This window comes from Chroicocephalus ridibundus, chromosome 3 (genome assembly GCF_963924245.1).
Source record: "Chroicocephalus ridibundus chromosome 3, bChrRid1.1, whole genome shotgun sequence".
Lineage (NCBI taxonomy): Eukaryota > Metazoa > Chordata > Aves > Charadriiformes > Laridae > Chroicocephalus > Chroicocephalus ridibundus.
In genome coordinates, this window is record NC_086286.1 from 93,526,131 (window position 1) to 93,544,624 (window position 18,494).

The 18,494-nt window shown below is 48.9% G+C and overlaps 1 protein-coding gene across 1 annotated transcript; it reads left to right on the forward strand.

Annotated features, from left to right (window-relative positions):
- Nucleotides 1-1,810: 1,810 nt before the first annotated feature.
- HTR1B (5-hydroxytryptamine receptor 1B) lies at nt 1,811-5,665 on the forward strand. Its single transcript, XM_063330138.1, has 2 exons — nt 1,811-3,425; nt 4,530-5,665. The coding sequence occupies exon 1, from the start codon at nt 2,223-2,225 to the stop codon at nt 3,360-3,362; it is 1,140 nt and encodes a 379-aa protein (XP_063186208.1). The 5' UTR covers nt 1,811-2,222; the 3' UTR covers nt 3,363-3,425; nt 4,530-5,665.
- The last annotated feature ends 12,829 nt before the right edge of the window (nt 5,666-18,494 follow it).

The window sequence follows — 18,494 nt, forward strand, 5'->3', positions numbered from 1 at the left end:
GCTCAGCGCATACCAAGATCGGGGCACCTTGCCCAGTACTGAAATAGGGAGGGAAAGGGCTGTCCCTGCAGGGCACTGGTGTTCCCACACTGCTGTGTAGCCCCGGCTCGCTCAATGCTTCAATACTTCTCTTCGTAGAATTTCATCACCCCTTTGTGCCATGATGGATCCTCTGGGATCCTCTTGCTGTCCATCCTTGACCTGCATTCGCTCACATGTGCCAGTCCCTCTTGCTCCAGGATGACCAATAGGGTGCTGAGGTTTCTCACCCTGCCCATAAGCTCCATGTCCCAGGCAGAACAATGCAGTGCCTGTCCCTGCATGGTGCTGAGCGTGGCACAGGAAGGACAGGAGCGCAGGGGAACAGTCTGCCTTCCTGTCACAGAGGAAACCATCCAGGAGATGACATCTGAGAGGGGAGCGCCAAGAATTCACAGGGAGCTTAGGCAGGTAGCAGCATGTGCAGGTGTGCACAAACATGCCTGCAGACTTAAGTCCTTGCCTCCTCTTTACTGGGTTTGTCGTGGCATCTTTGGGAGATTTACTCGAGGGCTGGAGCACAGAAATGTCACTGAGCTTGGAATTACCCTGACCCAGCAAAAAGCAAGCTCGCACCTCACTTTGTGGGCACAACTTTCCTGCGGGTACAGAGAACAAACGCCGGCAGGAGCTGCGGGAGCTGGACAAACGTGTGGTGCCGGTGCATCTCCTGCCCCCGCCTCCCGAGCTCTGATGGATCCTGCAAGGGCACGTCAGGGCTGTTCAATCACGGATGCGCCTTTCCAAGCACACACACACACACACAAAAAAAAAAAAAAAAAAAAAAAGAAAGAAACGAAAGAAAAAAAAAAAGAAAGGGGGACGGGGCGGAGGGGGGGGGAGTGGGGGGAGGAGATAAGAAAACCGGAGCCCCGGAAGCGGCGGATTGCCGAAAGTTTAAGCGTAAAGCAGGGGATGTGATCCGGGGGGACATGCACCCCCGCCGCGCTCCGCTGCAGAGCCCCTTCCTTGCCCGACCGGACCCGGGCTGCCTGCCCGCTCCGCTGCGCCCCTGCCCCGCACCGTCCTGCTCGCCCTTGCCCTTCCCCGCAAGGCCAGCTCCGGCACCGAGAGGCACCTGCAACCCCGGCGCGGGACGGAGCGGCGGGGCAGCCACCCCCGCGCGTCCAGCGGGCTCCGTCGGGAGCCGGGCATCGCCCAGCCCCGCCGCGGGCGCGGTGCGAGAGGGGACGGGGCAAGGCGAAGGGCCAGGCGGGACCCCGCATCCCCCAGTGCCCCGTCGGGCTGCGGGGAGGGACAGGTGCGGCCGCTCCCTCTCCGCGCTGCGGTGGGGCTGGATCGGGGGCGAGCCCGGGCTCCTCCCGCCGCCTAAGGGGGCAGGGGCGGGGGGATGGCGGTAGGGCGGTGCGCGGGGCCGGGGCGGGCCGGGCCCCCCCCGTCGGACAGCGGGTGGGTGCTGGAGAGAGGGCGGAGGGAGGCGGCGGCTCCTCCTCCGCGGGCAGGCGGGCAGCCCGCCCGGGAGCGGCACCGGTTGCTCGGTGCCGGCGGAGCCGCGCCGCGCCGCCCGCTATATAAGGGGCGGCGGCTGCTCGCCGCTCCCTCACACCGGCCCCGGGCCGAGGCCGGGCCCCGACAGCATGGCCCGCGGCGGGGCGCCATGGGAGGTGGTCTCCCCCCCTGCCTCCCGCGGACCCTCCTCTTCCTCCTCCTCCTGCTCCTCCCGCACCCGCGGCGGCGGCTGCAAACTTGCGGCGGCGGGCTGCGTGTGAAGGCAGGGCCCGGCGGGGCGGCTCCGCTGCCCTCGCAGCCCCCGCCGTCGCGCCCGCAGCCCGGGGGGGAGGCCGCCGCCCGCGGGCATGCGGCGCTGCCGCTGCGCCCGTCGAGACGCGGTGCGGAGCGGCGGGCGGCGGGGCTGCGCCTAGGGGCGGCCGGGGCGGGAGCCCCATGCCCGGAGCTCGCCGCGCTCCGCGGGGAAGCGGCGGGGCAATGAGCTGGCGGGGCGAGCGGGCACGCCTGGCCCCCGGTTTGCCCTGCTCCCTCGCCCGCGGGGAGTGAGGCTCGGCGGAGCCCGCTCGGTGCTCCCGGAAGGGCGGGCGGGCGGGTGGGAGGTGGTGCCGGCGCGGGGATGCTGCAGCCCTCCCCCGGCGTCGACGGGGTCCTGCCAGGGTAGCGGCCCCGCCGTCCCGAGCCCCGCCGTCTGCGGGGGCGGCGGCCGCGGAGGGATGGAGCCGGCCGGCCCCTGCCAGGCGCCGCTGCTCCCCGCCAACGACTCTTACCACGGCCGAAACTGCAGCGCCGAGGAAGGGACCTACCAGGATGCCACCCCCCTCTCCGGGAAGATCGTGCTCGCCGTCGTCCTGGCGCTCGTCACCCTGGCCACGGTGCTCTCCAACGCCTTTGTCATCGCCACGGTCTACCAGACGAGGAAACTCCACACGCCGGCCAACTATCTCATCGCCTCGCTGGCCGTCACCGACCTCCTCGTCTCCATCCTCGTCATGCCCATCAGCACCATGTACACTGTGACCGGCAAGTGGACGCTGGGCCAGATCGTCTGCGATATCTGGCTGTCCTCGGACATCACCTGTTGCACGGCGTCCATCCTGCACCTCTGTGTCATCGCCCTGGACCGCTACTGGGCGATCACCGACGCCGTCGAGTACTCCACGAAACGGACTCCCAAGCGGGCAGCGGGCATGATCGCCTTGGTGTGGGTCTTCTCCATCTGCATCTCCATGCCCCCTTTGTTTTGGCGGCAGGCGAAGGCCGAAGAAGTCTCTCACTGTGTGGTGAACACGGACCACGTCCTCTACACCGTGTACTCCACGGTGGGAGCCTTCTACTTCCCCACTCTGCTGCTGATAGCCCTCTACGGGAGGATCTACGTGGAAGCCAGATCGCGGATTTTGAAGCAGACGCCAAAGAAAGCAGGTAAAAGACTAACACGGGCTCAGTTAATCACAGACTCCCCGGGGTCGTCCTCCTCCGTCACGTCCATAAACTCCAAGGCCCCCGAGGGCTCCAGCGAAACGGGCTCTCCCGTGTACATGAACCAGGTGAAGGTGAAGGTCTCGGATGCCCTGCTGGAGAAGAAGAAGCTCACGGCCGCTAGAGAGCGGAAAGCTACAAAGACTTTAGGGATTATTTTAGGAGCCTTCATCGTCTGTTGGCTGCCCTTTTTCATCATCAGCCTGGTGTTGCCTATTTGCAAGGACGCTTGCTGGTTCCACATGGCCATCTTTGACTTTTTCACGTGGCTGGGATATCTCAACTCCCTCATCAACCCCATCATCTATACTATGTCGAACGAAGACTTCAAACAAGCTTTCCACAAACTCATACGTTTCCGATGCACAAGCTGAAAATTTTGAATGCGATGTGTTCGCCGGGGCTGCCCCCTTGCACGCCCGTGCCCGACGCCACAGGTAGGTGCGCGCCCCCGCCGCGGCGAGCGGCGATGCTCGGGGCGGGAAGACCTGGCGGGAGGAATACTCTCGGGAATGGGGGGGGGGGGCGGGGAGAGGAGGTACGACCCCACAAAATAGCTTTTTCCATCCTGTCTCGAGCAGGACCGTCTGCTTTCTAGCCCGCTCGGCGTGGGGGGGTGCGGGCGAGCCCCGCGGGAGGGAGGCGGGAGCGCCGTGCGGGGCTCCCTGCCAGCCGTGCCCGGGGCGGGGAGGGGGACGGCACGGCGCTCTCCCAGCCGGTGTTCAGCCCCTTAGCAAGCGGCGGCGATGCTGCACGCTCCTGACATTTCACAGGGTGTATGTGTCGTCGTTGTCGTGTGTCGTCCCCCCCCCCCCCCAGCCGCCCCAGCTCGCAGGGAGTGACTCACGGCAATCTGCGCTTAATTCCACCTATTAAACCCATCTGCCGCCATTTCCTATGCTAATGCCCGTGTTTAGATCAATTAGTGCTAAACGGCACTTGTTTTTCGGCCCGGCTGCCGAGCTCCCCGGGGAGCGGCGGGCCGGGGCCGGGACCGGGGCAGGGCAGCCCCCCCGCCTCCCTTCCCCCCCCGCGGCGGCGGCGTTCCCCGGTGCCGCCTGCCGACCCCCGCCGGCAGCTGGAGGCATCGCCAGGCGGCCGGGGATGGAACCCCCTTGGCAGGGAGTGGGATGCAACCCCCGGTGCTAGCGTCGGGTTGGGGTTTTGGTGGGGTTTTTTGGTTGGCAGGTTTTATTTTTTGGTTTTTTTTTTTTTGTTTTGTTTTTTATGGAAAGGAAAAAAAGGTAGGACAGGCCCCAGACGAAGGCTGAGTGTAAAGTTCAGCCTACTTTCTGGCCTCCTTATAAGCTGGTCCTGCTGGGAGCGGGCATCCTGCAAGGAAAGCTGCCTTTCAGCCAGCGCGAAAGGCTCGACACCTTTATGTTTCCCCTTCACAGGCGGAAAAGCTGTGCCTTTCTGCGCCTGTGACAAAAGTGGCTGCCAGCTCATAGCTAAACTCAGCGCCCCGTTCTGCAGAATACGTACTTGCCTTTGTTGTGATACTTTAATAATTCTGCCAATCTTTTGCTTTTTGTCTGCAGAATCAAGTTGCTATTGTAAAGACCCACTGCTTGAAACTTCCCCAAGCCCAGTTGCCAGACTCATGATGCTGCAAAAACGTCAATACATACTGCCACCAAACTGCTCAGCTCTGCATTTCAGTGTAATGACTCTGGCAGAGATGCTGTTCCAATAGTCACGCAGATCAGTTGCAAAACACACACACAAAAAAAAAAAAAGAGGGCAGCCTCGAATCAAGGTCTATAATTCATCTGGACTGAAGAAAAAGTTTGAGAGTAAACTCCATTTATTTTGCAGGCTTAACTTCTTAATTTGTTCTCCGGCCGGTTGTAGGGGTGTGCACAAGAGCACAGTTGTCTCTGTCTGTGTTGGTAGCATAGTTGTACTTCTGCACACCTGTAATTTCTTTCTTTCAGTGGAAAGAGTTGCTCCCTTCACTTATGAGGCCAAGAGGAGAAAAATAAGCAACATGTAAAGTAGGAGCATCGCAGTAAATTCTGTAAATGACTCCTTCAGCTGAACATGTGTGAGAAGTGACAGTGTGCAAAAGTTGTATTTGTATTTCAAAACAATAGCAAATGCTGTAGAAACAAGAGTTGTAGACCTGTTCAGCTGCACTGCATATCTATAGTCTGTCCTCATAGTTGCCTTTATAAAGTAAATACTTCTTGCTTCTACTCCATAACTCAAGAGCAGAAAACAAGAAGTCCACTGACCTTTTCCATAAACCAGCTGGGAATAGAAGTAGCAGTTTGATGTTGTAACCATGTTTTCCATTTTGTGTCAGTTGCACACCCTTACCGCATGAACCACTGCAAAATTTGAATTCTCTAAGTAATTACATTATTTAGTGTATTTTGTAAAGAAGTGAAGCAGTTTGCTCTTTCAGAAGAGCTGTATCACCTGCAAAATAAATACCCATGAATCATGAATTAACTGATGTTAGTGAAATTACCCTCCTCCCTACTTCCCCCCCTATTTTTTTTTATTTTTATTTTTTTCTGATCAGACCTTAAGACAGGTCTACACACATTCAGCAGTCAAAGTTAGAGTTCCGGGATATGGTCCACCTGCTGTGATAGAACTGCATTGATTGTTCCTCCTATGTGTAAATGAAAATGAGCATAAACAATAAAATGCTTTACTGTGTTCTCAAGAGTGTTTGGTAGCAATTGTGTGACTGAAAGGAGTATTTATTGGTTTACCTGGTTTCTCAATATTGACTTTTTAGGCAACGCTGATTTGATGAGTCACTCAAGAAGGCAATTGATGAAGGCTGAAATTGCAAGCTTCGATCAGTGGTCAGATTTTTAACAGGCAGCTTTGCTTTCATTCTAACCAGTACTGTTAGGTATAATTCTTATTATTTTCGTATTATCCCAGGTTAAATTTTTAGGTGTTTTATTACAAATATTTTTCTCACTCCATTAAAAGCAAACAAAACTTATTTTAGCACTTGGTGGATACTGTAATCAATGTTATTTTAAAACTGTATGTATGTATTTGAAATGGGGGATGTTATAAAGACTGGAAAAATCTTACATGATTTATCTACCTGTTATTCTTCAGGGAGTCATTGAAACAATAAGGATTTATTTACCATATTGAATAGTAAAGAAAGAACCTGACCCTCTGTGCTTCTGAAACTCCTATTAACTGGGGAAAATGTGGTCGTGGGCAGGAAAGAAGTCTGCAAGGTACAAATTAAAGTAGTGGAAAATAAACATTTTCAGTAATTTGGAGAAATCTAGAACACTTACTGCAAAATCACATATCTCTAAAAAACAGAACTGCTATACTATGCTTCTAGAAAGTACTCCCTGGAATCATTAAACACAAATTTCATTAGAGGAATTTTCTAAAACACTCTCTTGTTTGATTGAAGCATTTATATTCCTTTTAAATCTATTTTTTTGCATACATGGGGTGAAAAAAGCAAGGAAGATAGCATCAAACAGTGCTTAACCCATTCTCGTTTGTCATTTTTTCCATCTTGTAGAATGAATTTTGTTCACCCAAATTCTCAGTGAAATCACTAGGCTGCTTCTATGTCTCAAAATGAAAAATGATTCTGTAAAATGAGTATTTATTTTCAGCGTTTCCACAGTCAGTTGAGTCTTCTGTCAGTTTTACAAGGTTGCGTGACTTGGAGAGCACGAGGTTCAGGAGTTGGACTTTCCTGGTCCTCCCGCTGCTGGAGTATACCTTCATCAGCAGCATCTGGCAGCAAAAGCTCCCGGCTCCCTGTTGTGATGTGAGGATTTTGCTGAGAAGCGGTAAAGCTAATTCATCAAGAAATTATCCTTCCAAGTTTATGCTGAGGCTCTGAACTTTCTGCACACGCCGACGTTTCAGATAACCACACTCGCTGTTGGGGAGACACAGCCGGTGTGAAAGCTGCACTGAGTGACTTGGGGCCAGAGGAGAGGAAGCTAACTGGAGCCCTGCTGAGATACCTTCTAGCTAAAGGCCTTGCAGCCTCATCTAGTTCAGCAAACCATTGTGGCAGGGAGCTGAGTGGAGTGAGGACGTGCATCTGTGCGCAGCGAAAGAGAAGAAATGTAGGGCAAACATCACTCAGTGCTGGGAAATATAAATACGTAAAACACATTCCACACTTGACGTAGTGTGTTTTAGGACAGGAAGGGTGGCCCATGTGAGCTATTCACGTCTTTGTGACTGGCAGAGCATGTCCTGGCTGAACCTGGGTTTTAAAAGACGTTAGGCTTCAGGGATGTGGCGGTAAAATTTTGACTTTCCGTGGAGAGGTCTGAGCATGTGGCCCTCCTGCCTCTCCGCTCCCTTGCTGTGCCTGGTCACTTGGGCTCTGCCTCTGGAAGGGTGGAGCATCTGAAATTTTCAGTAGGAGAGGCTGTCCATCCTGTCCACCCCGTGTCCGTACTCCCATGGAAGGGGTTCAGAGAACCCTGCCTCTTGGTGTTCTTTTGGCACAGGAACCTTCTCATGACCCTGCAGGTAAACTTCAAAGGTGCTTAAGCCCACGTTGTTTCAGCCTTTCATTACAGAAGCAGCATGCCTTCCTCTTATCTATTTATTTGTTGCATTGGGTTCAAACGTTGTTAAATGATGTTGTTGAGACAAAGCTCCGCTGGGTGCTGAGGTTTGAAGTTGATCGCACATTTGCAAACCTCATGCTTCCCATGTTTCATGGTAAGGGATGTGTGCCCGATAGCATTGCTGACTGCAGGCGCTGCGAGACATGCGACTGTTCAAGAGTAGCTGCAGTTGTGGGAGCAGCTGTTTGCAGCCCCATAGCTGCACTATTTTCCTAGTATTCCTAAATTTTTCTTAAGAGGCATTTCTCACTCTTCCCATTAATAAAGCACAGATGCAGAATATAGACATTGAGAGGGGAAATCCCTTGCAATGAACCTTCATACAGCCGTGCAGCAGCCTACAAAGTTCTACCTCTTCTGCATGCATAAGAAAATGCTTTGATTAATGTGCCAAGGTGCCATGGGACAAAAGGGACTTCAACTAGTTCTCTGGACATTTGTACCATATTCACTGCCACGGTGTCTGAGGAAGCTGGCCTGGCCTTCAGCCTCCATCAGGGCCACTTGGAGCAGCCCGTTACCACACTCCTCTCCATCCCTGCCTGCAAAAAGCCAACCTGCCTTCCATTAGGAGAACAGTCCCATGGTTTTCTGGCTCACAGTTGCTGCCGCCATGCTCTCTTGGTCAGAAAGGACTGGATATTGTCAGAAGTAAGCACATTTACCTAAAAATCCATATCAGTCTAAAGCAATTCTTTCAGGGAATAAAGTCAAAAAACAAGCAGTAGTAACATCGGAGAACAAGCATTGTGATTTGCAACAGCAAATAGGGCTGAACATCATGGCTGAGGGCAGTTCTGTATTCAAAGGGTGAAATCTCATTCAAATTGGAAGTGCAGCAGGGACTGAAGAACAGATTTCTCCACCAAAGAGAACCTGTGGCAAAGAAAGAGGACAAGGAAGTGGTCTCCAAGCCTTGACCTGGGTGTAAGGAAAAAAAACCCCAGGGTTACTACTCCCAGCTCTCAGGACCCCAAGCAGACAGGTGAGCAAACAGTTTCAGAGAGAAGAACCGTACCCAGAGAGATATAGGAAAATTACAGGTGTGCGTTTATTCTATAAAATAGCCACTACTTATCATGTGTTAGGAACCTTTTTGCCCTTAGTGGGACCACCCACATTTGAGATATATGCTTAATAACGTGTATACATCAGGACAGAAAGGTTTGTGGTTTATATTACTTTGATAAAAAAAGAGGGGGTTTACATATTCCAGCAATTAGTACCTAAATGAAAACACATACACCATTTAAGTGAACTTTCCTACAGCAGTGAGTCTGGCTGACAATAATAATGACTGTGAAATATTTAAGCCCAGAATGATCGTATAGAAAGAAAAGCAAGCAGAAAATGAAGCTTTTTAATCAATCACGTATTAAGCTGGAAAGATGTAATGTAACAGGCAACTCAATAGGTGAGGTGAGGAGATCCACAGGATATCAAATTTACAATATAGAGATCAAAATCTCTTACTGAGTCATTTTCAAGAGCCGGAGAAAGAAAATCTTTGCTGTTCTTCTCAGAGATCAAACTCCTTGCAGTCATCCTTATAAAGGAACAAGACTTTCTTATTGTCTTTATACAAATAATGATTTGAAGGCTACAAAACAGACAGAGTTCATGGCTGCAGGGCTTTCACTGAGTAATCATACGTTCTGTCTTTTAGGGTGAATGGTTGTAGAAAAACAGGAAAGACAGGAAGAGGGGATGATTATGTAAAATAACCCCTCTTTGGCATTTCTTTCCTTATACGAAACTGAGGCAAAAACTAGAATATCAGGAAAAAAACAAGATCTGGAAATTTTAGGGATTAGTGAGCTTACATTAGATTTCAGGAACATGTTTAGGGTAGAATGGGGCAAAAGTAATAAATACATTGCCAGAATTCAGAGAAGTGGAAATTAAATTAGATGTTTCCTTACATCCAGATACCTCAGGTGTTCCACCATCCTAATACTAGTTCCATAATATAATTTCTAAAAATCTTGATATTCCCAGATATGTTAAAATTAACATTTATTAATATTTATACCTGCTTTTATATTAAGGCATATGCTTCCCAATCCCAAGCTCATTTGCTCTTTTTCCTGTAGATTTTAAATGTCAATTACTTTGTGCTGTTTTCTACCTGCACACTGTGTTTAAAACATGAACCTCATTTGGACCCAGCTCTCTAAAATCCAGTCCCTGAAACGATGAGAAATGTTGTTTTCAAAAGGAGTATTAGGATCAGTACGTTTAAGAGAATTAGTGCAAAAACAAGCAAGGTTCCTGATTCTTATTTACAGGAAAAGACTGTCCTTCCCTGAACTCGGTTCCTAGAAAAATGTGCTGTAGAACTGAAGGACACAGATATGACTTAAGCTGGACCACAAGTGCAGACATACAAAACGGCCAGGTGTTTGGGCAGCAGAAGGAACGCTGCCCAGAACGAGTGCTAAACTTGTACTGGGATGGGTCTCTCTGACCCACAAGGGACATACCAAAAATCTGCATTTAGAATCATGGAATGTGTTGGGTTGGAAGGAACCTTTAAAGGCCATCTAGTCCAACCCCCCTGCAGTAAGCAGGGACTTCTTCAACTAGATCAGGTTGCTCAGAGCCTCATCAAGCCTGGCTTTGAATGTCTCCAGGGATGGGGCCTCCACCACCTCTCTGGGCAACCTGTTCCAGTGTCTCAACACCCCTCGTGGTAAAGAACTTCTTCCTAGTGTCTAATCTAAACTTACCCTGCTCTAGTTTAAAACCATTGCCCCTTGTCCTGTCGCTACATGCCCTTGCAAACAGCCCCTCCCCAGCTTTCTTGCAGGCCCCCTTCAGATACTGGAAGGCTGCTATAAGGTCTCCCCGGAGCCTTCTCTTCTCCAGGCTGAACAACCCCAACTCTCTCAGCCTGTCTTCATAGGAGAGATGCTTCAGCCCTTTGATCATCTTCGTTGAGTCCAGAAAGATTCAAAGGATCCAGCAAGGAGCGAAGGGCAGGGAGAGCTTCAGGAGTAGTTTATAAGGGTCCCTATGGACTATCTCTCCCCTGGGGTTGGGTGGCCCTGGCTCAGGGCAGCTCCAACACAACACAGCCACGTGGCCACGGATCCAGCTACTGGGAGGACTGTGTTAGGGGAGCCAAAACCAGTAACCTGGTAGAGGGAAGGCTGCACAGCTCCATGCCCCAGGTCCAACCAGTAGTGAGGCTTAGCGTGTATTCCCAAGTACGTGCATACACATGTGCAACACACATATGCACATCGCCAGCCACACAGATAACACAGGCAGACACACCCAGTGCCCACGGCAACACAAACAGCACCAATGGCCTCACAGTGCTCACCTCTCTGGCTAATCAGGGTGGAGGTCCACTAGTAAGAATATATATATGTACACACACATATGTACAAGGCGCATTGCTCCAGCAGCTGGGCTCAGACACCAGATCCCAGTCTCCACAACTGCTGGTACCCGGACATATGAGCCCTCAATAGTGTAGCCTCACTCCAGCTGCTGGCACATACACACACATCGCGTGCACACACACGTACATATTCATGCACACATGCATGACCATATGCCCGTTAAAGATGCCACAATAGCTGTCCTGGATACCTAGTCCATCCAGCAGCTCACTCTGGATTCTTGCTCTTCCATGATGCCTCACTCCTAGACACATAGACACACACAGAGAGTTCTGTGGCAGCTGGATGGGGCTCCCCATGTCCCTCTGGTAGCCAGCTCCTACTGTGGTCTCACCCTTAGAGGTCTGATGTTGTGGCAGGGGAGGTTTAGATTAGATATTAGGAAGAATTACTTTACTGAAAGAGTGGCCAGGCACTGGAACAGCCTGCCCAGGGAGGTGGTTGAGTCACCATCCCTAGAGGTGTTTAAGAAACATCTAGATTTGGCACTTCAGAGCATGCTCTAGTGGCAGAAACTGTAGGTTGGGGGTTTTTTTTGGTTTTGGTTTTTTTTTTGTGTGTGTGTGGTTGGACTCGATGATCTCAAAGGTCCTTTCTAGCCATGAAGATTCTATGATTCTGTGATTCGATGTGCACACACACACATATGGCTCCCAGGGCTCTTCCCTTCTCTCCAGCTACTCTGGCTTGATCTCCACGACTGATCACCCATTAGCTCATGCTGGTCTGTCCAGTTCTTGCACTACAGAGACACAGCCCCTCCCACCCACCATCCCACTGCAGTTACTGGCTGTTAGACCTCCAGTTGCACACAAAACAGAGACACTCACTCAGAAAAAGAGTTAGAAACAGCATTTAATAAGAAGACGTGACAGACTGCATGACTGATCAGGCACAGGGTATGGCCAGGCAACCATGCCAACCAGCCCTTGTTTACACAGGGCCAGCCCCTTTTATCCCTTTATCACTCCATCATCTCGTTTGTTCCTACACTTGTTCCTCCCCAAATGACCTCGAGCCCTCCCTTTCCCCACCTTTGGTTCCTCCACTAAACATCCAACAGTAAGTCTTGTGTCATCCCCAAATGTTCTTCCCTTACATCTCATAATGCATCCCACAACCCTAGGTAGTAATCTCCCTGAGTCTGAAAGGTGCTCCTGTTGACCCATTGTGATGGGTTTGATCCTGGACACAGGGACTGAGGCTCCCCTGGGACAGCTCTGGGAAGGACCCAGACAGGCTGTACCTTCCTCTGAGGCCTCAATTTGTGTCCCTCAGGACCACCAGCAGTTGTGCCCCTGTGTTTTTCTGAGCTTCTGGAGATGGGCATTTGATGACCCTGTGGAGGGTATTATTTGGCTTCCCCCACCTCCCCCCACCTCCCCCCACCTGCTGTCGGATGAGCTTTTTAACATGCGACCTAAGATTTTACTTCTTTCAGAAAAAAATGAGAAGGGAAATAGCTAGAAACCACTGCTCCAGATGTCAGAGGACTAAATTTCTAATATAGGTTGAATTAATTAGACTGTCAGAAATTACCTACCAATATATAGCAAGAGCATAAAAAAAAATCTGTTGTGAAGTCTTCATGCTGAATGAATGTATAGACACCATAGGCAAAGTGTGATTATTTAGATGGCCACTAAGCAGTCTTCAACAGCTCAAATGAGTATTTCAGAGCTATTTCCTGGTTTGAGACCTTGAAGAACAATTGTCTTTGTGTGTCAGGTCAGAGCTAGATCTTGCATACCCCAAGTTTAGATCTTACATATCAGATAGATCTGAAAGGCCTCTGTGCAAGTTTCTGGCACTTTAATGAATTCCACACTAATGGAAAAGATGATGGAAGGAGTCATCATAATAAGTTAATCAGTCTCTTTCATTTATGTACTTGTGCTTTGGCCATAATTTTAGCAGGAGCTACCCTTAGTTCCTTATGAGATTACCAGTAAGGCACTGGACAAGTATTGGTACCTGGGCAATGTACTCACACACTTAAATATACTTCTGAGCAGTATATTTACATACAACGAAATCAAGAGTCCAGTGACTTCCTTGTTTTTAAATATGAGTGAGAGGTGAGTGCTAAAGTTTGTGATTCGGGGACCCACAGGAACCTTGGGGAGAGGCAGTGTCCTCCTCTTGGACAACAGCCAAGTCCCGCAGATGTGTTTGAGACATACACTATTCAACATTTTCACTAGAGAGGCTGGAAAATCAGTGAGCAAAGACAAGCAATGCTGAGAAGGGCAAAATAATGTAACATGGGAAAAATAGTCCTGCCTATGAATGCACAGTAAAATCACAAAAATACTTATTTTAGACACACTGGGGACACTGTGCTGTGGAAACAACCACAGTCAAAAGAGCAGGCAAAAGATTGCGTGTAGAAAACAAGGCAGAAGACAGCTTTGTTTCACTTTGTAAATTCCTGTGTCCTGTATCCTGCATACTACAAGAAGGTCAAACCTGCCTCACAAATTATATAGTAGAACTAGAAAACATTCAAGAAAACAAAGAGTGTCATCAGGGTGTGTCTGAAGCCTCTTTTGGACACAAGATATCCTGCACTCTAGCTACCAAAATAGCTGAGATGATGCTTGAGGCTTCCTCTTTGTACCAGGCAAAGACAACTCAACAGAAAGGCAAGGGAAAGCAGGCAGATTCAGAGTACAACCATAACTACAGGAAACAACACATTTCTGAATGTGGTTCTGCTCAGACTGATTGCACTGTGCCTGAAAATCCCGAGGAAGCATTTCTGACACTTTTCCTGTCTCTAGTTGTACTGAGGAATGCTGATTTCCCAGCCCAGCCTGCCCTGCTTCTGCATTACGTGGAGAGGAATTAAAACCCTTGCCTATTCTGCCAGTTTCCTGGCCATGACTCCCTAAGTTGCAGCTAAAAATGGACACTGAATGGCACAATAAAAATCACATTCAAAGGAAGCATCACCTTAGGTCTTTCAGAGTGGGTATCCAAGGAATGGGGTTTCTGGAGCTGGAAGGCTACTTAGAAAATCTAGGGCTCAGTTCCTGATGCTCTGGGTTATTAAATGTGTCTCTATGCATACAGAAGAACGGAATATTTGAAAAAAATTATCATCCTGCAATTTCCCAGAACTGAGGACTCAAGGGTATTATAAGGAAAGAAGGCTCACACACACGTCTCTGTATTCTTCCTCATCTCTACACAATTAAAGGGCACTAGCTTTCATTTATGAAGGAAGGATTTTATCTCTTCTGTCTTTAATTAAATCACAGACCTTCTCACTAGTTCATAAATCGGAGCTGCTATAACTCAGCTCCTACAGAAAACAGTTGGATGTCAACACCCTGTAGGATACTCTTGCCCAACTAGCCTTTTAAATCGCAGTATTTATTTCAATTAAGTAAGAGTTAGTGGTGCTGGGAGTTTTACATTTTGCTATAGGAACAGTGAATTGATTTCTGCCTGAATGACAGGTTTCAGTCACACTTCAGTTACAATACACAAAATATTCTGAGAGTTTTGTCAGCAGATATAATTGAGTTCCTTTAATCAGTCTTGGGGTAAGATCCTAAAGGGATTCCACTAGGCTTTTTCCAAGCTGCATGGTTAATAGTTCATTTAATAGAAGGAGGTTCTTCACTTTCTTTCAACTTCCTTTACATATGGGATTTTTTGCCTGAGTAATGTATGTGGATTAAATCCTTGAGTTGGCTAGAGACAATACTGCTTAAAGGATAAGAATTCAGACCCATCGTTTAAAAACATTTAAAAACTGAACGATGCAGTGTTTCCAATTGCATTTAATGAAGCAGGTGTTCCTAAGCAGAGGAGCAACACTGGGGTTTGCATGGGTGCAGATTAGTTTTATAAGAAAAAAGTGGAGATTTTTAATGCTTTTCAAATAATCCTAAGTGTTCTCTTCAGTGGAAGTTTTCAAACCCACCTTTTTCAAATGCAAGCTTCGTGCCCTTCCCTTTACAAATGTCTTGCGTATTCCTACAAAAATGACTTATGAAACTGAAAATTATGAGAAAAGAATATCAAAAAGGACTGTCAATACTGGCGAGGAAAAGGATATCTTCTGTAAAAGATTGCCTGAATGTGGCAGTAGCTCTTTATCTGAGGGACCTGCATTTATCAACATGAGCGCTTCCAAGTCCCAAAGAAAACTTTCAGGGCTAAAAGACTCAGTTAGCTCAAAACTTCGCATTTTCTGACCCACTAGGTTAGTAGAGAAGTACCGTTTTTCAGTACTGTTGCACAGTTCATGTTGGCAAGTATTGATTTCATTTAATATCTGAGATTACTGCAATTTTGCTTTCATGTAATGCATAAAAGGCTGCTGAAGGCAGTGGAGGCGATACCGCTCCCTTTGACTGAAGGAGCATGTGCTCCATTAGTGAGCAAGATTCGCTATTTGGGAATGATTTTAGACCCCTGACTGCCAGCAGACAGTGATATTACAGCTGTAAATCAGTCAGCTCTCTGGCCAGAAAGCTGGGGACTTTCAGGAGTAAACCCCAGTCATACAGGTCGATCAGTTGTGCTTGGGCTATATCTTACACACCACGGAGGGGATGATGTGACTCCTCAACCAGCCGGCTCGCACTGCTGGAGTTCAGGATCCGGCCCACAGAGCCAGCAGCCCCACACAAGGCTGGGAAGGTCCTACGAAATGCAGGTGGGGGGCAAGAGTGGGACTGAGGGGGCTGCTCTCCTGCCCCCTGCCATGGTAGCCCATCTTGGGTCAGCAGTGGTGCCTGAGATGGCTCCTGCTGTTGCTGGGGAAGAGGTACGCCCAGCTCCCGTTTCCCGAGAGAGAGGCACAGGGATTTGGGAAAGGACTTGGCAAGCAGCCCAGGAATAAGGAAGGTGGAGAAAAATGCATTTTCCTTCATTTAGTCAGCATCTGGCAGAGGCAGGGCAGGGTGCCTGTCTGAAGGACAGCTGATGTTTAGTACCAGCCATGTCTTTGAGTGTCTGGACACTTTTATCATGATGTTGTGATCAAAAAGAAACAATAGATAGATAAATACATTTTTAATGCCTGACCCCTGTGAGCAGCTTAACAGCTTGTTTTCCCATTCTCACTGCATATAAGAAGATGTTTCATGAATTTAATTTTTCTTTGAAATGCTGAAATTCAGTGCAAGGCAATCTCTCAACATAACTGCTGAGACCTCCTACCCCAGGGAAAATAACTTCTGTTCTGCTCACCATGTTTCACCTTCACAAGGACACCGGAGGCTTTGCTAGCCCCAGTGGTTGCCCAAGCTGTATTACACAGTGCTCCTCCCCTGCATCAAGTCCACATCACCCACCACACCACCCATCCCATGGGTACTGCCCCACGCCTCATATGCCCTGGGGCCCTGTAGCAGTGTGCTGCTCAAGAGGGACTATCAAGTGGATGTGGGAGCAGAAGACCGGGTTGTTTTGGACCTGCTAAGTGTCCCCGAGTAACTCCATGCCTCAGATCCTCCCTGTTAAGGAAGACAATAATACCAGTCTTCTTCCTCTGGGGAAATAAGCATTATCATCCTATACTTTTCAGAACATGTTTGTGTCAGTCCTAGGAGAACTGATTTACAAGGGAGTAAGAATTCATCAGAGTACTCACATGATTTGGCCCTTAGTGTTTCAGAAACAAAAAATGATGACAGTTGCAGCCTCCCACCCCATCCACAGTTGCAGAAAACGTGATATAGGATGACAGACAGGATTTTTAATCCTTTTGGCTTTCAGGTTATGTTCTATTCTGGCCTGTTGCAGGCCAGACCCAAAGGTTCAGAACCCACAGTGCTCTTTTCAATTCCTGTCACATCCCTTTTTGTACCTTAAAGTGAATTCTCTGCTGTGAGCTACCTTTTTCTGTGTTTCAGGGTCCAGTGCAAAATGATGCAGAGAGCAGCTGGTGATTTATAGACTCATAGAATAGTTTTGGGTTGGAAGGGACCTTTAAAGGTCATCTAGTCCAACCCCCCTGCAATGAGCAGGCACATCTTCAACTAGGTCTGTTGACTGAGAGCCCCATCCGACCTGACCTTGAACGTTTCTAGGAATGGGGCATCTACCACCTCTCTGGGCAACCTGTGCCAATGTTTCACTATCCTCATCGTAAAAAATTTCTTCCTCCTATCTAGTCTAAATCTTCCCTCTTTTAGTTTAAAACCATTACCCCTTGTCCTATCACAACAGGCCCTGCTGAAGGATTTGTCCCCATCTTTCTTATAAGCCCCCTTTTAACTACTGAAAGTCTGCAATAAGGTCTCCATGGAGCCTTCTCTTCTCCCGGCTGAACAACCCCAGCTCTCTCAGCCTGTCCTCATAGGAGAGGTCCTCCAGCCCTCTGATCATTTTTCTGGCCCTCCACTGGATGGGTTCCAACAGATCCATGTCCTTCATATGTTGGGTGCTCCAGAGCTGGATGCAGTACTCCAGCTGGGGTTCTCACCAGAGCAGAGTAGAGGAGGAGAATTACGTCCCTTGACCTGCTGGCCGTACTTCTTTTGATGAAGCCCAGGATGATGTTGGGCCTTCTGGTCTGCGAGCGCACATTGTTGGCTCACATCCAGCTTTCATCCACCAGTACCCCCAAGTCCTTCTTGGCAGGGCTGCTCTTGATCCCTTCATCCCCCAGCCTTATTCTGACAGAGAAACAGCAAAAATCAGGTTATATCAGAACCCCAAATTATGCAGAAATCTGTATCTTTACTGCACAAGGTGATGGAAAATTCATGCGTGCTTCATTACCTGGGAGAGCAGTCCACTAATCCTCTAGCTTGCAACTCCATAGCACTGCCACTGATCTTCAGGTGTGAGTGCCACATGGTATCACAGGACTCCCACCCGTGTACATTCACCTCTACCTTGCTGTATGCTTTCTTAACTACGTTTTCTCTGTTATCAGCTCTCAAATTATCCCTAAAGTGTCCCAGGATGCTGATTTTGAGGAACGGCACAGCTGGAGGGATAAAATGTGTTCCTGTTAAAGAGCTACCTTTAAAACCCTTTAAGTCAAGTTAAACAGAAGCAGTTTTATACATAAGTCAACATCAGACAACAGAGTGGAAGAAGCTTTAAAAAAATGCATGTGTGCAGAAGTGCAAGGAAATAGCTCCACACTTACTGGTCACTTTGATTAGTTTTAACATTCTTCTTTACCTTGCACATTTCAGCCAGGAGGCTTATAACCAGCCTTGCTGAGGGCTAGCATCCACTTGCCTTTTGTCAAACTCCAGAAGTGTCAAGTCCCACTTTTTCTTTGTATTCCAGACATGGATCTGGACTCTGCAGTCAGGTCTATCTCTTTGGAGTTAGACAAGTGCCTGTCATTCCCAGCAGTTGCTCAGTCCCCAACTCAGCCAGGGAAGAATCACAACTCCCTTGTTACTTCCTGACAAAGCTGTTTATCTGTTCCCTCTAGCTTTGGTAATGCTACTCTCCTTTGAGTGTTGCGCTGGTGTAGTTCTCCGCTTGGTCTAGACAGTAAGTAAAGACAGTTCTC